The sequence below is a fragment of the Periophthalmus magnuspinnatus genome, chromosome 18 (assembly GCF_009829125.3).
Source record: "Periophthalmus magnuspinnatus isolate fPerMag1 chromosome 18, fPerMag1.2.pri, whole genome shotgun sequence".
Lineage (NCBI taxonomy): Eukaryota > Metazoa > Chordata > Actinopteri > Gobiiformes > Gobiidae > Periophthalmus > Periophthalmus magnuspinnatus.
Window position 1 is genome coordinate 3,271,124 of NC_047143.1, and position 25,212 is coordinate 3,296,335.

The 25,212-nt window shown below is 46.4% G+C and overlaps 1 protein-coding gene across 2 annotated transcripts in view; it reads left to right on the forward strand.

The window, feature by feature from the left end:
* Nucleotides 1-24,700, forward strand: part of arhgap36 (Rho GTPase activating protein 36) — a 59,415-nt gene extending 34,715 nt beyond the window's left edge. The window contains exons 4-12 of one of the 2 annotated variants that reach the window (XM_033983622.2): nucleotides 9,341-9,639; nucleotides 16,766-16,976; nucleotides 17,461-17,516; nucleotides 17,674-17,824; nucleotides 19,043-19,191; nucleotides 20,188-20,355; nucleotides 20,437-20,525; nucleotides 21,124-21,305; nucleotides 23,355-24,700. In XM_033983622.2, coding sequence (XP_033839513.1) covers nucleotides 9,341-9,639; nucleotides 16,766-16,976; nucleotides 17,461-17,516; nucleotides 17,674-17,824; nucleotides 19,043-19,191; nucleotides 20,188-20,355; nucleotides 20,437-20,525; nucleotides 21,124-21,305; nucleotides 23,355-23,716 — 1,667 coding nt within the window. In that variant the 3' untranslated portion in view covers nucleotides 23,717-24,700. The remainder of the gene's footprint in view (nucleotides 1-9,340; nucleotides 9,640-16,765; nucleotides 16,977-17,460; nucleotides 17,517-17,673; nucleotides 17,825-19,042; nucleotides 19,192-20,187; nucleotides 20,356-20,436; nucleotides 20,526-21,123; nucleotides 21,306-23,354) is intronic. The other variant, XM_033983623.2, reaches the window with a different exon arrangement.
* Nucleotides 24,701-25,212: the final 512 nt, after the last annotated feature.

The following is a 25,212-nucleotide window of genomic DNA, read 5'->3' on the forward strand; positions in this document are numbered from 1 at the left end:
ATTCTCGGACAATAAAATGCTTTCCGAATAGATTCAGACAAAACACAGAGGACTTATTTTGACCTCAAGAACCGCTTATATACTATTTTTGTGCTGGGGAAAGACACATTTTGCTCAAATACATGGGAAAAATTCAGGTACCGGCCCTTTAAGATGTCAAAAAATGAGGCTAAAACTAAAAACTAAAGTTCCTGAAGTGCGTCGTCTCACTCCTCTGTCTCTGTCTCTGAGCATAAAGACACGCTCCGCTCTCATCTGATTAACTTGTGCTTCCTGGAGATAAATCTGCTGATGCCTGATTGAAGCTTAGCCGCTAATGCTAATGCTAACGCCGCCTTAGCCCGTGACGGGACATCGGGAGCTGGCCCCGGGCCCTCTGGCATCTGGAGGTCGGGTTAGGCTCTGGGGGAGAGGGGGGAGACAGGAGGGAGGGGAGATGGAGGAGAGGGGGGGAGAGAGAGGGAGAGAGAAAGAGGAGGGAGGGAGGGAAGGAGGGGAGAGAGGGGTATAGAGGGGAAGGAGAGGGGAGAGAAGGAGAGAGAGAGAAAGAGGAGGGACGGAGGGGAGAGAGGGGTACAGAGGGGAAGGAGAGGGGAGAGAAGGAGAGAGAGAGAAAGAGGAGGGACGGAGGGGAGAGAGGGGTACAGAGGGGAAGGAGAGGGGAGAGAAGGAGAGAGAGAGAAAGAGGAGGGACGGAGGGGAGAGAGGGGTACAGAGGGGAAGGAGAGGGGAGAGAAGGAGAGAGAGAGAAAGAGGAGGGACGGAGGGGAGAGAGGGGTACAGAGGGGAAGGAGAGGGGAGAGAAGGAGAGAGAGAGAAAGAGGAGGGACGGAGGGGAGAGAGGGGTACAGAGGGGAAGGAGAGGGGAGAGAAGGAGAGAGAGAGAAAGAGGAGGGACGGAGGGGAGAGAGGGGTGTAGAGGGGAAGGAGAGGGGAGAGAAGGAGAGAGAGAGAGAAAGAGAGAGAGAGGGAGGGAGGGGAGAGTGGGGTATAGCGGGGAAGGAGAGGGGAGAGAAGGAGAGAGAGAGAGAGAGAGAGAGAGGGAGGGAGGGAGGGAGGGGAGGTTGGGGTATAGAGGGGAAGGAGAGGGGAGAGAAGGAGAGAGAGAGAGAGAGAGAGGGAGGGGAGAGTGGGGTATAGAGGGGAAGGAGATGGGAAAGAAGGAGCTAGAGAGAGAGAGAGAGACAGGGAGGGAGGGAGGGGAGAGTGGGGTATAGAGGGGAAGGAGAGGGGAGAGAAGGAGAGAGAGAGAGAGAGAGAGAGAGAGAGGGAGGGAGGGGAGAGTGGGGTATAGAGGGGAAGGAGATGGGAAAGAAGGAGCTAGAGAGAGAGAGAGAGACAGGGAGGGAGGGAGGGAGGGAGGGAGGGAGGGAGGGAGAGTGGGGTATAAAGGGGAAGGAGATGGGAAAGAAGGAGCTAGAGAGAGAGAGAGAGACAGGGAGGGAGGGAGGGGAGAGTGGGGTATAGAGGGGAAGGAGAGGGGAGAGAAGGAGAGAGAGAGAGAGAGAGAGGGAGGGAGGGGAGAGTGGGGTATAGAGGGGAAGGAGATGGGAAAGAAGGAGCTAGAGAGAGAGAGAGAGACAGGGAGGGAGGGAGGGAGGGAGAGTGGGGTATAGAGGGGAAGGAGAGAGGGGAGAGAGAGAGAGAGAGAGAGAGAGAGGAGGAGGGGGGTAGAGAGTGGAGGGAGAGGAGAGAGGGTGAAGGTCAAGAGGACGGGGTGGCTGTGAGAGAGGGATGGAGGAGGGGAGAGGGGGAGAGAACAAAGGGAGAGAGAGAAAGTGGATGGAGAGAGAGAGAGGAGGGGAGAGAGAGGAAGGGGAGAGAATGGAGACAGGAGGAGAGAGGGAGAGAAAGAAGAGGGAGAGAGGAGCGTATAGGAGAAGGAGAGGGGAGTGAGGAGAGAGGGAGAGAGGGGTGCAGAAGGGAATGAGTGGAGAGGGAAAGGGAGAGAGTTAGGAGAGGGGCACAGAGGGGAGAGAGGGGTAGACAGAGGTGTATGTGACGTGGGGAGGACGGAGCCTGGTCCTGGGACGCCTCACTGGGGGGGGTCCTCTAAGCTCCTGGTGGGTGGTCCCTGAAAAGCTCTGCTCTTTGATCCATCGTGACCTTTATGTTTGGATTTGAGGGTCTTACAGTTTCATTATGTCACTTTTTTCCATCTGCCGTACACGTCTCCATAGAGTTTTATTTGATCCCTCCTGATCCGGGACTCATAGAACTGAAGTTACATCCATAACTCTTGATGTATTTGTGCTGTGTTTGTGTAGAGTTTGCATGTTCTACCTGTGTCTGAGCTCCTGGAGGATTAGTTTGTTCATGTTTGATGTGGGAAACTGGAGAACACCCATTGAGAGAATAATGAGTTTGATGTGTGTGGCATTTTTTAAAGGCCTATAGTTTAAACCAGTGTTTCTCAAACTGTGGTGCACGAGCTCCTTCAGGTGGGGCTTGGCTCTTAAAGTCTGTGGTTCATTTTATCCACTCTGCTTTTGTCCTAATTTGGATCATTTCTGGTTTACAACTACAGTGGAAATGGTGTAATCCACTTTTAGACCCGGTTTAGCCCTAGACCTGAAATAGTCCAGTTTTAGACCCGGTTTAGATCTGGTGATATATAGTTTTTTGGTGTGAAAAGTTTGAGAGCCACTGGTTTAAACAATAGTTTTGAGCTTTTAACCCTGTTCCAAACTTCTGATGTGATGAAATGTTCTGCTGAGGGGGATTTGAATACAAATCTCAAAGTGCTACAATAAAAGAACAACAACAATAAAAGCATTGATACACATTTTAAAGAAGGTTTTTAGACCTCTCTTAAAAGTATCCACCGTCTGTGGAGTCCTGAGGTGGTCTGAGGTTTTCTGAGGTGGTCTGAGATGGTCTGTGGAGCCCTGAGGTGGTCTGGGGGGGGGTCTGAGATGGTCTGAGGTGGTCTGAGGTGGTCTGAGGTGGTCTGAGATGGTCTGTGGAGTCCTGAGGTGGTCTGAGGTGGTCTGAGATGGTCTGTGGAGTCCTGAGGTGGTCTAAGGTGGTCTGAGGTGGTCTGAGGTGGTCTGGTAGGGCATTCCACAGACGGAGAGCAGCAGCCTCAAAGACCCCGTCTCCTAGGGATTTGAGTCGTGTCCTGGGCGGGAGCAGATGGTGCTGGCCGCTGGTGTTGGCCTCACTGGGTCGTGGCTGAGCTGTGTGGTGTGAGCAGTTCTGTGAGGTAGGTGGAGACATCACCGTGGAGACAGTGGTGAGTGTGCCGAAGGACCTTGTACTTGATGCAGGGGTGAACAGGAAGCCAGTGCAGGGTGTGGAGGATGGGGGTAATGTGCTCGTGTTTACTCACCCTCATCAGGACCCTGGCAGCGCTGTTCTGAACATACTGGAACTTTTGGATGCTCCTGCCAGGGATCCCGATGAGGAGCACGTTACAGTAGTCCAACCTGGAGGACACAAAGACACAGACGAGCCTCTCTGCAGCTGGGAGGAAAAGAGAGGGGTGGAGCTTTGAAACATTAATGTATAGGTGATGGAGGAAGAGTGAAGTTCCTGAGAGGTTCCGGTTTGAATGGCTTCTGTTTTTGAGCCATTCAGCTGCAGGAAATTCTGAAACATCCATGCTCCTACCTCATCCAGACAGGAGCAGAGGGTGGTCCAAAGGGGATGACTTTATGATAGAGTTGTGTGCCGTCAGGATAGCAGTGAAAATTTATTCCATACCTGCTGACAACAAACCCAAGCGGAAGCACGTAGAAGGTGAAGAGGATTGGACCGAGTATGGAGCCCTGAGGGACCCCATAAGTGACAGTGTGGGGTTGGGATTTAGTTTGAGTTCTCGGACCGGAACTAGTGAAGGGCAATGTGAGAGACGCCAATGTAGTGCTGGAGACGGTGGACGAGGATGAGATGGTCAATGGTGACTCGCAGCAGAGGTCGAGAAAAATGAGAAGGGAAGTGGAACGGGGGTCAGAGGCCATCAGGAGGTCACGGAGGGGCGGAAAACAGATCGGAATTTTTCATAAAGACTGTTAGATTTGAGATGATGGTGGAGCTGGGTGGAAACAACTTTTTTAAAATGTTGGAGATGAAGTAGAGATTTGAAATAGGTCTGTAATTTGACATGGGTACTGGGTCCAAGGTGGGTTTTTTTTAGAAGGTTTGATTAGAGCAGGTGAATAGTTGTGTGCTTTGAGCAGCTTCTTGACCTCCTACTGTGTCGTGGGACAAAAGTGTGAAAGGTTGTGTGTGTTGAATATTGTTGAAATGTCCTGAGTGGAACTGTGTGGAATATTGTCAGTTTTGGAAGTGATAAAGTCCATGTTGCAGTTTGTGTTGGGGGGTTGTAACAAGGAGAGATCTGAGGTTTGAGAAGATGTTGGAGAAAAGCTGTTTGGAGTTACCTGGGTCATGGCTGATGAGTGTGGAGTAGTGTTCTGACGTGGTCCTGGTCTTTAATTCTGCTCTAATGTCATGAAATGTCTCACAGTGGGGCTTTAACCCTGTTTTAATGCACAGAAATGTCCCGCAGTGGGGCTTTAACCCTGTTCTAATCTGATGAAATGTCTCACAGTGGGACTTTAACCCTCTTCTAATCTGATGAAATGTCTCACAGTGGGGCTTTAACCTTGTTGTAATCTGATAAAATGTCTCACAATGGGAGGTTAACCCTCTTCTAATCTGATGAAATGTCTCACAGTGGGGCTTTAACCCTGTTTTAATGCACAGAAATGTCCCGCAGTGGGGCTTTAACCTTGTTGTAATCTGATAAAATGTCTCACAGTGGGGCTTTAATCTTGTTCTAATGTGATAAAATGTTCTGCTGTGGAGCTTTAACCCTGTTTTAATGCAATGAAATGTCCCACAGTTGGGCTTTAACCCTGTTCTAATATGATAAAATGTCCCACAGTGGGGCTTTAACCCTGTTTTAATATGATAAAATGTCCCACAGTTGGGCTTTAATCCTGTATAATGTGACAAAATGTCCCACAGTGAGGCTTTAACCCTGTTCTAATGTGATAAAATGTCCCACAGTTGGGCTTTAACCCTGTTCTAATATGATAAAATGTCCCACAGTGGGGCTTTAACCCTGTTTTAATGTGACAAAATGTCCCACAGTTGGGCTTTAACCCTGTTTTAATGTGACAAAATGTCCCGCAGTGAGGCTTTAACCCCCCATAAACACAGTCCTTTGAATATACACACAAAGGAGCAGCAGGACAAACATCATAAGCGTCGTGTGACAGAGCAGACACATATGTCTCTATGTGGACGCTCTGGACATCGTCTCTGCTGTGACTCAGGTTTATTTAAGCCTCACATCTGGGTTCACTCTCAGGTCGTCCACACTCACGCAAAACTATACAAACTACATAAAATTTAAAGCGATTTTCCCGTGGTTGCCGTGGTTGTGGTTGGCTGCTCTTGTGGCTGACTGGCTGGCACACTGAGCAATTTTTGCCAGTTTTTTTGTTACATTTTTATCTTAATATTTGGGGATTTTGACTAAGACGTGTGGCTCATGCTTATGTTCAAAGGCCCTTTGGATTGTGTGATTTGAGCAGTTGTTTTTCCTGTATCCTTGGAGATAACTGTGCTCGCCAACTCGCTCTGAAATGCTACTGATTTTTTAACAATAATTCTTTGGGCTTTCTACACCAAATATGGCAGAGGAAACACGTTAAAGGAATGGCCTGTCTCATCAAAGACTGAAACAAAAGAGCAGAGAAAAGAGTCTTAGAAGAGACTTTCCCGTCGTGTCTCCAGAGTTCACCTGGCTCCCCCTAGAGGCTGCTGTGACACAGAGGACACAGAGGAGGGACACTTTTATCCTGAGGGCTGTTACTCTCCTCAAGTTGCCCTGACACTGGATCTGGATCTGGATCTGGTGTCTCCTGACGACTGTTGAGCTGCACTGAGATTTTAGTTTGAGCTTTTTATTATCCCCCAGAGACAGATAAGTCATTTTGATTTGATTTATTTAAACTAAATTCAAACCAGACCAGAAACAAGACCAGACCAAAGACCAGAGACCAGAGACAAGACCAGAGACCGGAGACAAGACCAGAGACAAGACCAGAGACCAGAGACAAGACCAGAGACAAGACCAGAGACCAGAGCCAAGACCAGAGCCAAGACCAGAGACTAGACCAGAGATCTGAGGCCAGAGACCAGAGACCAGAGACCAGAGACCAGACCAGAGACCAGAGACCAGACCAGAGACCAGAGACCAGACCAGAGACCAGAGACCAGAGACCAGAGACCAGAGACCAGAGACCAGAGACCAGAGACCAGAGACCAGACCAGAGACCAGAGACCAGACCAGAGACCAGACCAGAGACCAGAGACCAGACCAGAGACCAGAGACCAGAGACCAGAGACCAGACCAGAGACCAGACCAGAGACCAGAGACCAGACCAGAGACCAGAGCGCGTGTTGTTCTGTCTGTAATTATCTCCCAGAGGCTCCAGGAAAATAAACAGAGCTGTCCCATAAGCAGCAGACTGTGTAAATGTGTAAAAGAAGCACAAACACAACAGCGGATCAGTGGATAAAGAGGTAGCCCATCAACCAGAGGGTCTAAGGTTCAAATACAGCTCTGACGTGTCCTTAGGCAAGACACTGCCCCCGTCTAAGCACCTCCGAGTGAAGCCTGAGTGAAAGTGTGAGAGGCCTGTCAGAAATATTCCTTCTAAACCTGAGACATTTTCTTCTTTCACTGTCACATTCACCACTTAAAGCCATAATATGTAACTTTTTTCACTAAGAATAGACTAAAATGAAAGCATGTTTTTTTCACTATGGATGTGTTTATTACAGTGGAAAACACATAAAAATACGTCCTTACTGTGACTGGGCTTGCATCTCCACAAACCTGACTCTTACTTGGCTTGGAGGAGAAACTTTAACTGTCTTTTTCCGTGGAACTGTGCAGGTGGTGCCACTTCCAGAAAGTTACACAGTGTATCTTTAAATTATGTATTTATTTCATGATTAAGGCTCATGTTATGACATTGTTCTGAGAAAAAGATTTCAGGGAGTCGGTTTAGTTAATCTTGAATAAGCCTGATGATCCTGAGTTATTCTGAGCTCTAAGTCTGGACAGGGCACGGTGCCAGTCTGTGACCTTTGACCTGTAGGAGTGTGCACGTAGTAGTGTGCACGTGTGTGTGTGCGTGAGCTCTCGGGACAGTGTGAGATCTGATGTGTCCTCATGAAGGTTTGAAAAGGGCTGTGTTTACAAACCTGTTCAGATGTGATTTTAACTTAAAGCTGCACCGTGTAACTTTTCTAGTGGGAGATCTTGTTGCTTTAACTGTTCCAATTCCAGCTGTTTGTATCGATAAAAAAACATTCTCCACAGATCTGACCTGTAACTTGGCCCGGTGGTATCACTTGCTTGTCTCCATGGAGATAAATAAGTTTAAAATGTTCACCAAGAAAAGCGTTGTTGTTTTGGGTCAGTTCAGGTTCAGAGGTCATACGTCGTAGAGTGGAATCCTGTTAACCGTGGTGCCCTACACTGTTGCTATAGTAACCCGTTTGCTGTAGTTTTAACAGGATTGAGCCGTGTGACAGGTCATGTGACAGGTCATGTGACACTGCTCGCCCATTAAACCTGCACCAGAGAGAAAGACAGAGAGAGAAGGAGGGAGGGCAGAAAGAGAGAGACAGAGGGAGAGAGAGAAGTCTGAAGGATTAAGTGTGTGTGTGTGTGTGTCTGTGTGTGTGTGTTAAGGCAGGGCAATATTTTAATAAAAATCAAACCGTGGTCTCATTCTTGTGACAATTTGCTGTTTTGATCAAATGAACGTGTCACGATTGAAAAATGTTCTGGTGAATCCAACTCGACGCTCGAACAAAGTCGACTTCCCACCCCCCTCTCCTATTGGTCAGTCTCAATGAGTCAGAGGTGGATTCAACCAATCACAATAAAATGTGAACTTTCAGAAGAAGCAGGAATCTTTATGTAGATCTACTAAGGCTGTGTGTCAATGTCCACACTTTTCCTACAGGGGGCGCTATTCAGGGGTCACGCCATGTTCAGCGCTGTCCGAATGTCCAGTTGGAGAAAAGTAGTGGAATCAAAATCACCCACAATGCACCTCGAAAAGTAGCGTCCAGCACTCAGTAGACCAGTGAAATTATCCCACTGTTGATCCTGATTATGAATAAAATACTCGTTATGGTCTAAAGTTGCTAGCGTTAGCCGCTTACCTTAGCTTGAGCTGTTAACAGAGCGATAACTTACACATTTCAGACAAAATTCGGATACAGCCTCAGTCTAAATAGATTGTGACAAAAATCAAAATCATACTCAGGCTCCAGGTGTCGTATTTTACAAACTATAAGTCGCACTTTTTTTATAGTTTGGCCGGGGGTGCAACTTATACTCAGATGGGACTTTTGTGTGAAGTATATGTTTTTTTCTTCATTATTGTGCATTTTTTGGCTGGTGTGACTTAAACTCAGGAGCGACTTATACTTTACTACGACTTATACTCCACTACAACTTATACTCCAGTACAACTTATACTCCAGTACGACTTATACTCCAGAGCGATTTATACTCCAGAGCGACTTATACTTCAGTACAACTTATACTCCAGAGCGACTTATACTTCAGTACAATTTATACTCCAGCGCGACTTATACTCCAGTACGACTTATACTCCAGTACAACTTATACTCCAGTACAACTTATACTCCAGTACGACTTATACTCCAGAGCGATTTATACTCCAGAGCGACTTATACTCCAGTACGACTTATACTCCAGTGCAACTTATACTCCAGAGCGATTTATACTCCAGAGCGACTTATACTTCAGTACAATTTATACTCCAGAGCAATTTATACTCCAGTACGACTTATACTCCAGTACGACTTATACTCCAGCGCGACTTATACTCCAGTACGACTTATACTCCAGTACAACTTATACTCCAGTACAACTTATACTCCAGTACGACTTATACTCCAGAGCGATTTATACTCCAGAGCGACTTATACTTCAGTACAATTTATACTCCAGAGCGACTTATACTTCAGTACAACTTATACTCCAGAGCGACTTATACTTCAGTACAATTTATACTCCAGCGCGACTTATACTCCAGCGCGACTTATACTCCAGAGCGACTTATACTCCAGAGCGACTTATACTTCAGAAAGTAGTACATGATTTTATTTATCTGGCATATCTCTTGGGCTGTAAATACTGCAAAATATTAAAAGAAAACATCCCATATTCCTCAAACTCAAACTGCTCAAACATACACAGATCTCTGAGTACGACCGTGAGGATTTTAAAAAATGTGTAATATTTATTTGTAATCTCTGCGTCTCTCCTCCTCAGAAACGGCTCCCAAAGCGTTCGGCCTGCCCCTGTCCCAGGTCATCGCCAACGACCGCGCTCACAAACGGAGACAGGACGAGCTGAAGGCGAGCCGCAGGGACTGTCTGGATCTAGAGGCCAGTGTGCTGCGCTTCAGGGCCCAGAAAAGGCTCCTGTTCTCGAGCAGCAGGCCTCTGATGAGCCCCCCCTTCTGCGTGGCGCCTTCCTCTCCCTCGGCCAACTCGGTGGCGCCCGCTCCTTTCTTCGACAAACCGCAGCCGCCCGGGTTCCTGGACAACAGCGGGAGAGTGCAGCGCAGGGTAGGGCATCTGGTTTAAGCTGAGAAAGTGTTTATGGTGCTATCTGAAGTATGATGTTGTAATGTTACACTTTGGGGAGTTAATTCTGACCATAAATGTGGTGTTTGAGTGAGAGAAGGGCTGATGGCGCAGATTGGCAGCCTCGCTTCTGTCAGTCTGCCCCAGGGCCGCTGTGGCTACAATACAAGTTTAGTCAAAAAAAGACATTTATTTTTGTATTTTTACTTTAAATTATGATATTTCTAGACCACATTTTGTACTTGTTTGTTAAAAGACTTAAGTTTGCTTAAGTCCACTATTAAGTCAGCTGTACCTGGGAGGGCATCTGGTTTAAAAAGTGGAATTATGTGTTTTCGTTTCTTGTAGTTTCACCTTTGACCTCTCATCGTACTCCTTGTTTCTCTGAGGACGACATAACCGTAAATCTCCTCCTTAAACCTCACACGTTTCGTCCAAACTCCAGATACGCTCTGATGTCTGTGACCCTCCCCGAGTTTTACGAATATTTCACACATTTTTCACGTTTTTATGTTTTTTATTTGATCGTATCGTCTTTAAACGCGTCTCGTCTGCGGCCGCGCCTCTCGTCCTGTCTCCGCTTTTGATCCATGGTCTTTTTGGACAAGAGAATTTGACTTTCCTGTTGCTCAAACCTAAAGTCTTAAAGTTGTCTCCACGGCGATGTTATTGATTTGTGTAATGTTCCACGGTATGGCATTAAACTTAGCTATCTCTATAGAGGCAAACAAGTGACGCGAAGTGAAGTTACAGGTCAGATCTGTGGAAAGGCAACTCCGCTTACAGTAAGAATGTGTGTTTTTTTAAGGTAGTTTTTAAAAAATAAAATGAGCGTATTGGAGTAAATGGATCAGTTTAATGCCGTACTGTGGAATATTCCAAGTAAAGCAATAACATTAAGCAGACAGGTGACTCCATACCAGAAAGTTACATAGTGCATCTTTTGAGTTACTATAGTTACTTTCTATCCCAATGTAAGAGAATGGTAAAGCAAATATCTAAATAAAATGTAATAAAATGTCATTAATAATAACCATAGAGTATTTCCGTATTTTCTGGAGTATAAGTCGCACGGGAGTATAAGTCGCGCCGGAGTATAAGTCGCACAGGAGTATAAGTCGCACGGGAGTATAAGTCGTAATGGAGTATAAGTCGCACCGGAGTATAAGTCGCGCCGGAGTATAAGCCGGAGTATAAGTCGCACAGGAGTATAAGCCGGAGTATAAGTCGCACGGGAGTATAAGTCGTAATGGAGTATAAGTCGCGCCGGAGTCTAAGTCGCACGGGAGTATAAGTCGCGCTGGAGTATAAGCCGGAGTATAAGTCGCGTGGGAGTATAATTCGCGCGGGAGTATAAATCGCGCGGGAGTATAAATCGTGCGGGAGTATAAGTCGCACGGGAGTATAAGTCGTAATGGAGTATAAGTCGCGCACCAGTCAAAAAAATGCATAATAATAATGAAGAAAAAAAAAAAAGTCATATATAAATCGCATCTGAGTATAAGTCGCATCTCCGGCCGAACTATGAAAAAAAGAGTGATTTATAGTCCGGAAAACACGGTAAATGGACAAAGCTAATGCTAATAGGACGTGAGCATGGGCGCGCTTTCGGCTTCATCCACTCTGGCTCTAATTCAAGTCAGACTCGTCATTTTGCTCTTAAAATGTCCGTATTAACCTGCTCTGCAGAATCCTGGTGTTTTTATTTCACTATTATGTTTGTAACTCAAGATATGAACATTAATAACCGACCAATCCGGTGCCTGCTTTCCCCGAGGTAGCTCCCGTTAGCGATAGCAACAGCTTTGATTGACAGCGTTGCTCAGCGTCCGCCTTCTGTCAAACCAAGAGTGCGAGCGGGAGGAGGCGTGTACGTTCAACAGCCCCGCTCCTGATTAGCTCTTTGGTTTTGTGCTCGGATTTCCAAGAACGGCCCTTGGCTCCAGATTAGCCACTATAACTGCTAGCCTCGAGGAGCATTTGGCGGCAGCTGAGCGCTAAGGGTGACGTCACACTCACTTAGACCACTTCTTTTTACATAATATCACAATAATAACAGAATAGATAACAAAACAATGCTAAACTATTCTACCTATTTCAATTACATTTTTTTGGTCTATTCTGATTTTCTCCTGAACTCTTAAAACGCTCGGTCTCTTTGTGGCGTGCGATTGTTAGCTTTAGCATTAGTAATTAGCTGCTGCAGCCTGTACTTCTCCCGCCCTGAGCTACACTTAGCTTAAGCCGCTAATGCCGACGAGAGACCTGCCATTTATGTATCCGCAGCGCTACAAAACTACAAAACCCAGGAGCCAATCAGATGCTGGAGAAATGGTCACGTGATGCACCGAAGTGGTAGTTTAGGATTTTTGTGGGTTTGAAAGCTTCAGACGTGTGATCAGCTGATACTGTTTGAACTTTTTTCGTCACACGACACTATTTTTAGATCTATATCGTGCAGTTATAGTGCTAGAAATACTTGAATTTGCACAAAAAAATATGTGTGTGTGATCATTTGGGCCAATTCAATAGGAATCCAGTAGGAGGGCCAAAAAAAATTATTCCGAGGGCCGTGTTTGGTCCTGGGGCCATAGGTTGGACACGCCAGGTCTGGATATAAAGTATTTAGCTTTAATAACAAACGAAGATCAAGGTTTCACGTTTTCTTCATTGTAAACCACCGTATTCATCTAAAACAGCTTAAAACAGAGCCACTCACTTCCTCTATCTCACTCTTTCTCTACTCCCTCTTTCTCTCCCTCTCCTCACCCATTTTCTCCCTCCATTCACCCTTTTCGTCAATCTTTTTATGATTCTTTCCTCGATCCTACCCCTCTCACACTTTCTCTCTCTCTTTCTCCCTCTCTCTTCTCACGATTTCTTCCTCCATCCAGCCCTCTCCCCTCTCTCTCCCTCACCCATTTTCCATTTTTGTCCTCCATTCGCTCTTCTCCCCCTCTTCTTATGACTCTCTCCTCCATCCACCTCCTCTCACACACTCTCTGTCTTTCTCTCTCCCTCTCGTGCCCTCTTCCTCTCCTCCCTCTCTTCTCCCGATTCACTCCTCCATCCAGCCCCCCTCACTGACTCTCTCTTTCTCTCTGTTTTTCTCCTCTTTGTCTTTATCGCTCTCTCTCTCTCCTCACCCACTGTCTCCTTCCCTCTCCTCACCCCTCTCACAACTCTCTCCATCCATTGCCCTCTCACTCTTGCTCTCTCTCTCTCCTCACCCACTGTCTCCTTCCCTCTCCTCACCCCTCTCACAACTCTCTCCATCTACCGCCCTCTCACTCTTGCTCTCTCTCTCTCCCTCTCTCCCTTCCTTCACCCTCTCCTCCCTCTCTTCTCACGATTCCCTCCTCCATCCAGCCCTCCCCTCTCTCCCTCCCTCACCCATTTTTGTCCTCCACTCACCCTTTTCATCCCTTTTCAGATTCTCTCCTCCGTCCACCTCCTCTCACACACACTCTCTCTTTCACTCTCTGTTTTTCTCTCTCCCTCGCACTCTCTCCCTCCCTTCACCCTCTCCTCCCTCTCTTCTCACGATTCTCTCCTCCATCCAGCCCCCCTCTCTGACTCTCTTTCTCTCAGTCTTTCTCCTCTCTGTCTTTATCTCTATCTCTCTGTCCTCACCCACTGTCTCCTTCTCTCTCCTCACCCCTCCTCTTACCCCTCTCTCCATCCACCCCCCTCTCACTGTTGCTCTTTTTTCCCCTCACTCTTTCTTTCTCTCCGTCTCCGCTCCCCCGTCATTCTCAGCTTATTTCACCTCATCAAGAAGCAGATTTTCTTGTGTTTTTATTGTTAAAACGTGACATTTTTAACCCTACATTTAAAACCATCTGTATAGAGCAGTGGGCGGGGGTAGGGGGTAGGTGAAACTGGAATTTTCCTGAGCACTCAAGCCTCAGATGTAGCACATACATCATTCCAAATCTGTCTGAATAAGATGGTGACGAGGGAATATTGTTAAAATAGTTAAAGAAAACCATAAAAGTTACAGTTAAGTTAAACGTTTACAGAACATGTCACTTCCTGTATTACCACATGATGACATCACAAGGTGGATCGGTGTTTTCTGTTTGAGAGAAGAACGCACCCTAAATATGCAGGGTTTGTGTGTTAAACGTGTGTATATTTGTGATGAGGACACAACATTATAACATACACCAGACATCAGCCTAATATGTTTGTTTAAAGTATATTTTTTATACTCGGAGAATAAAAGGCCACGTCGTTCCCACTGGTTTTGTGCCAAATAATTCTGTGACTCACAGTTCAGCCGAGAAACTGTTTACACAAGAGACACCTCCCCCTCCTCCCTCTCTTTTCCTCCTCCTTCCTCTCCTCCCTTTTCCCCCTCTTTTCCTCCTCCTTCCTCTCCTCCCTCTTCCCTCTCTTTTCCCCCTTCTCCCCGCCTCTCTCCTCCCTCTCCTCCTTCCCCCTCTTCTCCCCCTCCTTTCTTTTCCCTCTCTTTTCCCCCTTCTCCCCGTCTCTCTCCTCCCTCCTCCTCCCTCTTCTTCCTCTCTTCCCACCTCCTCCCTCCTCTTCCCTCATCCCCCTTCTCCTCCCTCTTCTTCCTCTCCTCCCTCTTGTCCCTCCTCTTCCCTCTTCTCCCTCCTATCCCCCTCCTCCCTCTTCTCTCTCTCTTCACACCTCCTTCCTCCTCTTCCCTCCTCCTCCTTGCTCCTCCTCTTCCCTCTTCCCGCTCCTCCTCCCTTTTCTTCCTCTTCTCCCCTCCCTCCTCCTCCTCCTCCTCCTCCTCGCTCCTCCTCCTCCTCCTCCTCCTCCAGACCAGTGTCACTGTGGTTAATGCAGACAGAGTTAATGCCACACTGCAGAACATCCCAGGCAAAGCTATATCGTCATGGAGACAAGCATTTGACAGACCCTCAACCAGAGAAGTAACAGAGTGCAGCTTTATCACACACACACACACACACCCCCTCACACACCTTCACACACACACACACTTTAACAGCAATGGACTGAAAAGAGTCAAGATTTCGAGATAAAGACAAAAATGCCATGAGACTTTGCCCAAATGTGGAAACTGAACTCATGTGTTTATGTTTAGACTGGACAAAAACAGAGACTAAGACAAAGAAAAGCTGTAGTTTGAAAATCAGAAAGTTTAATTTAAATTGTGAACAGAATAACAAAATGTATTTTATGAATCATGTCAAATCTTGTGTCTCGTTCATTCTGTAATAAAAATCACACGTCCTGTCTGTGGTCTCAGGGCAGCACATTAAAACAAAACAAAACACAAAAAATCCACAGTCAGTTGTGTCTGGGAGGGCATCTGGCTTAAAACCTGGAAGTATGTCTGATGTTTCTCTGGTGTTTCACCTGTCTATCTCTCTTGTCTCTCATCTGTCTGTCTCACCTTATTGTCTCACCTGTCTCTTATCTGTTTGTCTCACCTGTCTGCCTCACCTGTTTGTCTCTCCTGCCTCACCTGTCTGTCTCTCCTGTTTCTTACTTGTCTGTCTCACCTGTCCGTCTCTCTTGTCTTGTACCTGTCTCACCAAACCTTTGCCTGTCTGTCTCACCTTATTGTCTCACCTGTCTCTTATCTGTTTGTCTCACCTGTCTGCCTCACCTGTTTGTCTCTCCTGTCTGTCCCACCTGTTTGTCTCTCCTGTCTGCCTCACCTGTCTGTCCCACCTGCCTCACCTGTCTGTCTCTCCTGTCTCTTACTTGTCTGTCTCACCTGTCCGTCTCTCTTGTCTCTCACCTGTCTCTCTCACCTGTCTGTCTCTCCTGTCTCTCTCACCTGTCTGTCTCACCTGTCCATCTCTCTTGTCTCGTCCCTGTCTGCCTCACCTGTTTGTCTCTCCTGCCTGTCTCACCTGTTTGTCCCACCTGCCTCACCTGTCTGTCTCTCCTGTTTCTTACTTGTCTGTCTCACCTGTCCGTCTCTCTTGTCTTGTACCTGTCTCACCAAACTTTTGCCTGTCTGTCTCACCTTATTGTCTCACCTGTCTCTTATCTGTTTGTCTCACCTGTCTGCCTCACCTGTTTGTCTCTCCTGTCTGTCCCACCTGTTTGTCTCTCCTGTCTGCCTCACCTGTCTGTCCCACCTGCCTCACCTGTCTGTCTCTCCTGTCTCTTACTTGTCTGTCTCACCTGTCCGTCTCTCTTGTCTCTCACCTGTCTCTCTCACCTGTCTGTCTCTCCTGTCTCTCTCACCTGTCTGTCTCACCTGTCCGTCTCTCTTGTCTCGTCCCTGTCTGTCTCACCTGTCTCTCACCTGTCTGTCTCTCTCTCTTGTCGCTCACCTGTCTGTCTCTCTCTCTTGTCGCTCACCTGTCTGTCTCTCTTGTCTCTCACCTGTCTCTCTTGTCTCTCACCTGTCCGTCTCTCTTGTCTCGTCCCTGTCTGTCTCACCTGTCTGTCTCACCTGTCTGTCTCTCCTGTCTCTCACCTGTCTGTCTCTCCTGTCTCTCACCTGTCTGTCTCACGTGTCTCTCACCTGTCTGTCTCTCCTGTCTCTCACCTGTCTGTCTCTCTTGTCTCTCACCTGTCTGTCTCTCTTGTCTCTCACCTGTCTGCCTCACCTGTTTGTCTCTCCTGTCTGTCCCACCTGTTTGTCTCTCCTGTCTGCCTCACCTGTCTGTCCCACCTGCCTCACCTGTCTGTCTCTCCTGTCTCTTACTTGTCTGTCTCACCTGTCCGTCTCTCTTGTCTCTCTCACCTGTCTGTCTCTCCTGTCTCTCTCACCTGTCTGTCTCACCTGTCCGTCTCTCTTGTCTCGTCCCTGTCTGTCTCACCTGTCTCTCACCTGTCTGTCTCTCTCTCTTGTCGCTCACCTGTCTGTCTCTCTCTCTTGTCGCTCACCTGTCTGTCTCTCTTGTCTCTCACCTGTCTCTCTTGTCTCTCACCTGTCCGTCTCTCTTGTCTCGTCCCTGTCTGTCTCACCTGTCTGTCTCACCTGTCTGTCTCTCCTGTCTCTCACCTGTCTGTCTCTCCTGTCTCTCACCTGTCTGTCTCACGTGTCTCTCACCTGTCTGTCTCTCCTGTCTCTCACCTGTCTGTCTCTCTTGTCTCTCACCTGTCTGTCTCTCTTGTCTCTCACCTGTCTGTCTCACCTGTCTCACCTCAGGGCGGTCTGTCAGTGGACTCCATCTCAGACCTTGTAGAGAGCCAGTCTCGCCTGTTGGAGGCGCTGCAGCTGTCTCACCCCGCGGAGCTGGACCTGAAGAAGCCTCAGGGGTCCAGCAGGGGGCGCACTCCCTCCAAACTGAGCCTGAACCCAATCTACAGACAAGTGCCCCGCCTGGTGGAGAGCTGCTGCCACTGCATCGAGAGCCACGGTCAGAACCTGTTTAAATATCACAGTTTTTTATGTTTTTAAAAACATTTATTTTCTCTCATTTTGTCTTTATATGGTTCTGTCAGTCGCAGTAGAAGTATGAAGTGAATAATAATAGTAAAAAAATAATAGTAAATTGTGTTTGAGTGTCCTAAAATACTTCCAAGACTCCATTACTGTGTGGTCAATAATCTCCATAAAAGGTGGAAGGTCCAAAAAGAACATTAAAAACACAAAACTATCCAAAAATGTTTTATTAATGCAGCAGTTTCAGAAAGAGATTTTACATAAATTGTCGGTCTTGTGGTCATTAGTTTCCTCATAGCTGATTAGCCCTGAGCTTTCAAACTTTATATATATATTTTTTGGAAATTTATGGGAAAAATGAAACAGAACTGTACTTCCAGGACCAGAGGTGGTGGTCACTGCTCCATAATAATGTGATGTGTTTAAATATTGTGACATGATTTGATTTCTTCGTGCAGGTTTACAGACAGTCGGCATTTTCCGAGTGGGGAGCTCCAAAAAGCGTGTCCGCCAGGTGAGGGCGCTGTTCTCATTCTTGGCTTTGTGTAAAACAAAGGTTGCAGAGGTCAAAGGTCATCTGGACACATTTGTAATGCACTGAAGTGGAAAAGTTCAGTGATTTATCTGTAGTTTGTCATATTTCCTGTGATGTTCTTCATATTTCTCTGCAGTTACGTGAGGATTTCGACCTGGGTCTGGACGTACAGCTGGACGAGGAGCAGAGCATCCACGACGTCGCAGCTCTGCTTAAAGAGTTCTTACGGGACATGCCTGACCCTCTGTTACCACGGGAACTATACCCCGCCTTCCTCCACGCCAGCGGTACAAATAAAACACTCTTTCTCTTCATCACTCTTTCACTTAAAGTCACAGTTTGTAATGAACATGGTCAGTGTTTACTGCACTGAGCACGTGACAAATGGACTGTCCCAGTGCTTAAGCATGCTAACACAATACAACAGAAAAAACATATTAAGTGTAAAAACATCTGACCTGCAGGGGGAGCTGGAGCTCAAAATCTCCTGAAATGACACTTTATACATGTTTAAAGCGTGTTTTGAATGTGTTTAATGTGTCTCTCACATGTTTAAAGTGTCTCTCACATGTTTAAAGTGTCTCTCACATGTTTAAAGTGTCTCTCACATGTTTAAAGTGTCTCTCACATGTTTAAAGTGTCTCTCACGTTTTTACAGCGTCTCTCATGTTTAAAGCGTCTCTCTCATGTTTAAAGTGTCTCTCACATGTTTAAAGTGTCTCTCACGTTTTTACAGCGTCTCTCATGTTTAAAGCGTCTCTCTCATGTTTAAAGCGTCTCTCTCATGTTTAAAGCGTCTCTCACATGTTTAAAGTGTCTCACATGTTTAAAGTGTCTCACATGTTTAAAGTGTCTCACATGTTTAAAGTGTCTCTCACATGTTTAAAGCGTCTCACATGTTTAAAGCGTGTTTAAAGCGTCTCTCACATGTTTAAAGCGTCTCATGTTTAAAGGGTCTCTCACATGTTTAAAGTGTCTCTCACATGTTTAAAGCATTTCTCACATGTTTAAAGCGTCTCACATGTTTAAAGCGTCTCACATGTTTAAAGTGTCTCTCACATGTTTAAAGTGTCTCTCACATGTTTAAAGTGTCTCTCACATGTTTAAAGTGTCTCTCACATGTTTAAGGTGTCTCTCACATGTTTAAAGTCTCTCTCACACGTTTAAAGCGTCTCACATGTTTAAAGCGTCTCTTACATGTTTAAAGTGTCTCTCACATGTTTAAAGTGTCTCTCACATGTTTAAAGTGTCTCTCACATGTTTAAAGTGTCTCTCACATGTTTAAAGTGTCTCTCACATGTTTAAAGCGTGTTTAAAGCGTCTCTTACATGTTTAAAGTGTCTCTCACATGTTTAAAGTGTCTCTCACATGTTTAAAGTGTCTCTCACATGTTTAAAGCGTGTTTAAAGCGTCTCTCACATGTTTAAAGCATTTCTCACATGTTTAAAGCGTCTCACATGTTTAAAGCGTCTCTCACATGTTTAAAGCGTGTTCTCTCGGCGCAGGTTTACATGGTCCAGATCAGATCGAGTACTTGCAGCTCCTCCTCTTCCTCCTCCCTCCCTGTAACTCGGACACTCTGTGGAGGCTCCTGTCTCTGCTGCACCGTGTCCAGAGCCACGCCCAGGACAGTGTCAGCCCCAACGGAGAACAGGTACACGGAAATATGTCCATCAAGTTCTCTAAAAATATGATCCAAAGTTTTGTAGAATAAAACAAACTAAACATAAATGAATGAAAGGAAAGAGCGGAGACGATCCCAAAGACGTGATTGTTGTGATTTGAAAAGACTTTAAGACACGAGATTAACACGACAAGTTTGTAGAGCCGATCCCAAACAAATAAAGAGAAAGTTCATCATGAGTTTGGAGATTTCTTTCAAAACAGAGATGCTCTTGTTAAACATCTTATAATGTTTAACCCCGCGCGCGCTGTGTCATGTTTAACCCCCCGTGTGTGCTGTGTCATGTTTAACCCATGTGCTGTGTCATGTTTAACCCCCTTGTGCTGTGTCATGTTTAACGCGTGCTGTGTCATGTTTAACCCCCTTGTGCTGTGTCATGTTTAACGCGTGCTGTGTCATGTTTAACCCCCGCGTGCTGTGTCATGTTTAACCCCGCGTTTGCTGTGTCATGTTTAACCCGTGTCCTGTGTCATGTTTAACCCGTGTGCCGTGTCATGTTTAACCCCCCGTGTGCCGTGTCATGTTTAACCCCCCGTGTGCTGTGTCATGTTTAACCCCCCGTGTGCTGTGTCATGTTTAACCCCCCGTGTGCTGTGTCATGTTTAACCCCGTGTGCGCCGTGTCATGTTTAACCCGTGTGCGCCGTGTCATGTTTAACCCGTGTGCGCCGTGTCATGTTTAACCCCGCGTGCGCCGTGTCATGTTTAACCCCGCGTGCGCCGTGTCATGTTTAACCCCGCGTGCGCCGTGTCATGTTTAACCCCGCGTGCGCCGTGTCACGTTTAACCCCGCGTGCGCCGTGTCACGTTTAACCCCGCGTGCGCCGTGTCACGTTTAACCCCGCGTGCGCCGTGTCACGTTTAACCCCGCGTGTGCCGTGTCATGTTTAACCCGCGTGCGCCGTGTCATGTTTAACCCCGCGTGTGCCGTGTCATGTTTAACCCCGTGTGTCCTGTGCTGGTGCAGATCTCAGGGAATAAGATGACGGCTGCAAACTTGGCCGTGATCTTTGGTCCAAACCTTCTGCAGAAGGAGAGGACGTCTGAGTGTCCTCTGTCCCTGGGCATCGAGGACAGCAGCGCCATCATCAACGTGACTCTGGTACTGATCCAGAACTACAGGCGGCTCTTCACGGTAGAGTTCAACTTTATTAGTTTAGCGTTTCCACAGATCTGATGTACTGAAGCGTCACAGTGGATTATTTTAACTGTGCAGGTTTCTGCGGAGCTCCAGCAGGAGGTGCTGATGAGCCTGATCCAGACCGACCCCGACATCATCGACTACCTCCTGCGACGTAAGCTCAGGTAACCACGGCAACACACACAAGTTCAGGTAACCATGACAACCACAATAGCTAAAAAATTCCACCTGTGATAGCGAAGGTGGCAGACCCTCCACCTTTAAAGTTACATAGTGCATCTTTAAATAACAACAGGAAACAGGAGCAGGTAGTGAACACTGGAAATGTGTGAAATACATCAAATAAAATAAAGTTTGTTTCTCTCACCACTCCCTCCTCTCTCCCTCTCCTCCCTCCTCTCTCCCTCCTTCTCCCTCTCTCTCCCTCCTCTCTCCATCCTCTCACCCTCCTCCCTCTCCTCCCTCTCTCTCCCCTCTCTCTCTTTCTTTCTCTCCCTCCTCTCTCCCTCTCTCCTTCCTCCCTCTTTCTCCCTCCTCTCCTGTCCCTCCCTCTCTTTCCCCCTACTCTCTCTCTCCCACTTCTCTCTCCCTCCTTCCTCTCCCCTCTCACTCTCACTCTCCCCCCTCTCTCCTTCTCTCCCTCCTCCTTCTCTCCCTCCTCCCTCTCTCTCCCCCTACTCCCTCTTTCTCTCACTACTCTCTCCCTCTCTCTCCTTTCTTCTCTCTCCCCCTCCTCTCTCCCTCCTCTCTCCCTCCCTACAGCACCGTCCCCTCCTCCCCCTCCCCGTCTCCCTCCTGTCGTCATGACAGCGCTCCGTCTCCAGACTCGGTGGGAGCGTCCAGTGGAAGTGCGTCTCCTCAGGACGCTCCGTCTCCTCTGAGCGGCGACGTCCTGCTGAAGGCCATCAGACTGAACCAGAGCCAGAGGAGACGGGAGCAGAGGGGTAAGGACTCCCCCCCCATAACACCTCCCACTACACCCCCCATAACACCTCCACCTCCCACTACACCTCCCACAAGAACTCCCACTACACCTCCCACAACACCTCCCACTACACCTCCCACTACACCTCCCACTACACCTCCCACTCTCCCATAACACCTCCCACTACACCTCCCACCTGTCCTAACTGTTACTGTTACTATAAGTACCTCAGTATTTGTACTATTTCTGTCTAATACTGTCTTCACTAAAGCCACATTTAAGCTGTTTGGATGTTAAAATGATAAATGTTTGAGTCTTGGATGTTAAAATGATAAATGTTTGAGTCCAGCCTAAAGCCTCAGTTCCAGAGACAGTAAAATGTGCTCAGTGCGCCATCCAGTGGAGGAAAGCAGACATTACACATGTTAAATGAGCCGCTGATAAAACATGAGCTGTTTTTTTGCTCCATAAACTTGGTGTATACAGACAGTTACCGCCTTCTTTGAATCCTAAAGGTCCATTGTGCAACTTTTCTGCTGGAGTCACTGGCTTGTCTCCATGGAGATGCTTCATTGTTCCACAGTACGGCATTAAACCAGACCAGGAGTGAAGCAACAAACTCTAGGGCCTGGGTACAAATCACCCTACATGTTGTCTGATGTAAAATGCACAATTACAAAGTGTGTAAGGGGCCCGTCTCTGCACTGGGCCCGGGGTGAACAGCGGGACCCCAAACTAACGCTGTCCCGTCGTCTCGGAAACGGTTAAAATTGCGGCATAGAGCGCTCCGTTAGCTTCTTTCTGAACTTTATCCACAATGGTTCACTCGGGGGTTTGGGACGTTTTGGGACGGTCCCTAAAAAGTTAGTCTGGAGCTCGGGGAAACAGTACGATTTACCTCCCCTTTAAGACACCCTTGAGTCAGATCTGTGGAGAGGCAAGCCCGTTTACATAGGATTATAAACCGTATTTTTTCGGGCTATAAACGCACCGGATTACAAGTCGCTATATCAATAAATGGGTCTATTTTCACTCGCTTAGTCCACTTCTTTATATCGTCTATGGTTCGCCTTGAGGATGACGCCGACCGGAAACCGAAAAGTCCTCCTCTCGAAAATGATCACGTGTGGTAGTTTCTGGCAACAGAGAACGACAGTGAAAGATTTCTCTGACGTTCTCGTTCCCCGTACCGGCCCATTTTCTCGACTGTACGGTTAACGGGGATGTCAAAGGCGAACGTGACCTCGTCCATGTTGGGTTGGTGATGTGTTCTGGCCGGATCTCCTTTTCAGTGAACTTCTTCTTTGCCATTTTGAGATCCTTACACACATATGACTCCACGAGGCTCTTGACCACAGCTGTAACGCTCCAACAATCCATCAACTGTCAACTTTTGAGGAAATTATAGGATCTTAAGTGCACCTTATAGCCCAAAAAATACGGTACCATATTTTTTTTAACTATAAGTCGCTCCGGAGAAGTCAAAAAATGCATAATAATGAAGAAAAAAACGCGGTTGTTAGTGCAATTGTAACAAAGATGTGAAATTATACACTTTATACACTCAGATGCGACTTATATTCCACAAATAAGTCGCACCTGAGTATAAGTCGCAGCCTCGGACAAAAAAAAGTGCGAAAATACGGTACACGTCATTTTGAATCAATAGAAACTTCTGCAACTGAATAAATGTAAGATAAATACGTTTAACGCTGCATTGTGGAAAATTACAAAGCCTTAACATCTCTGTGGAGACGAGCAGGTGGTACAGGACCCTCTACCAAAACAATTGCGTAGTGCAGCTTTAATGTAAGTCAGAGTGATACAGACTGATGTTCTAAAGCAGCGGTGTCGAACTCAATTTCAGCAAAATGATTCGTCTCAAATGTGCAAAGATGTAAACTCCTGATAAACTGACATTTAAGGACAGTCAGTTAAATTCACCTTGTCGCGGGCCACATAAAATGACGTGGCGGACCGCATTTGGCCCCCGGGCCTTGAGTTTGACACGTGTTCTAAAGGTTTTTTTGGAGATTTACAATGAAACTCGTGGTGTTTCTGTTTCCAGGCGACGCCGCTCTGCTCAAATCCATCTCCCACATGAGACAGTTCCACTCCCACCACAACCTCCTGAGTCTGAGCCACCCCTCGCCCTCCGCCCTCTCCTCCCCCCGCTCGCCGGACTCCCAGGACCCCCCCTTCGCCGCCTGGCCCTTCTCCCCCACCGCAGATCCACCCGGTCTGGGCGGCGGCGGCGGCTTCGGCCTGAGCGTGTCCAACGAGGGCAGCGTGTGGGTGCGACAGACTCCGACAGAGGACACCGAAGAAGAGCACGCCAAAAACGAGACGAAAGACGAGCAGAAGAGCGAACCGAAGAACTTTTGGGACTTTTTCAGCGGGAAAGGCTCCAGCTCCGAGACTGTGGTATGAAGAAGAGCCGGATCTTTAAAACACAGACGCAGCTAAAACCGTAACGTCAGTGTATAGTAGAAAAAAGGGCCATTAACATTAAACACAAACTCTTTTTACATGTTTTGTGTAGAAGAGATTACAGCAAAATCAAACGTCTCAGCCCTAGTTCTTATTATTTCAGAAAAGCAGTTTAAAGCGCTCGTATTACGTATTTTTTGAGCTGTTATAAGTGTTTCCTCATCACAAACACACCTGGAGTTGTGTTTTTGTTTCATTCGCACATGTTTAACACACAAAAACTGCAGATTTTGGCTGAGTTCTTCTTCTCTCAAACAGAAAACGCTCCGTTCCACCTTGTGATGTCATGCGGTGATACAGGAAGTAGTGCTCCGCTGTGTTTTTAAACTCCACACACCTTCATTTCTCGAATAATTTGGATGATTTCAGCTCTGGAATTGACAATTTCTACTAAACAAAAGGTAAAAAAAGGAGCTGTTAACTTGAAAACTACCACTTTATGACATCACAAGGTGGAACAGAGCGTTTTGAGATTTGGAGATGAAGAAGTAGCAGTAGCCTAATAAACAACAGATGACTTAAACTTATGCGTGATGAAACCAGGTGTGTTTTTGATGCTTTAAACACGTCTTAAACCTCACAAGAGTCAATTTTGTGTAATGTAAAATCTTTTAAGAATAAGCCTCAGAGTCTGCCTCATCATTGTACATATTTTAAACATGTTTGTACATAAAAACAACATTGAAACATACATGTCTTTTTACAGAAACTACCTTATAGTTTAGGGGAAAATTGCATGACTTTAAGCATTCGATACAAGACAAAGGTTTTTTTTGGGGGTTTTTTAGTGGACTTAATAATACGTCTGATTTTGTAAATGTAAATAAACTCAAAGTTGAAGGACTGTTGGACAAAGCCTGTACATAATTACTGCATTTGTAATTGTTTTTAAATGAATAAATTATCTTTTATACAAGTTACTACATATAAAACATATTTGTCTCGTCTCACTTCATGTAGGAACTCCACCTGACCACAAGGGGGCAGTAAACACCTGAGTGGAGAGTCCCCAAAGTGCATGGAAGGTTTCATATTTTTCTAATTATGGTAAATGTTCAATATTTATCATAGTTTTACATCAGTTCAGTGACAGTTTGTTGAAATAAAGTTAACATAAGTACAACAATACAGGAAGTAGTGTTGAGTTCTCAAAAGAATCTTGGAAAACTCCACCTAAAAGACAGTTTGGGCACAGAGAAGGCATTTTTCTGACAGTTTAAACATGGATTTAACTAAATAAAAGTGTTGTCATGTATTTGTATTTATCTAATCGTAACTACTGTGCGATTTAGACAAGTTTGGCCTGTGTTTACATGATGGTTGCTAGGTAACAATTATGGAAATAAGTATGTCCCCCAACCAGGAAGTGAAATAAAAGTACAAATAAACTTCACTAAAATAAAATTAAAAAAAATAAACTAAAATAAACTTCACTT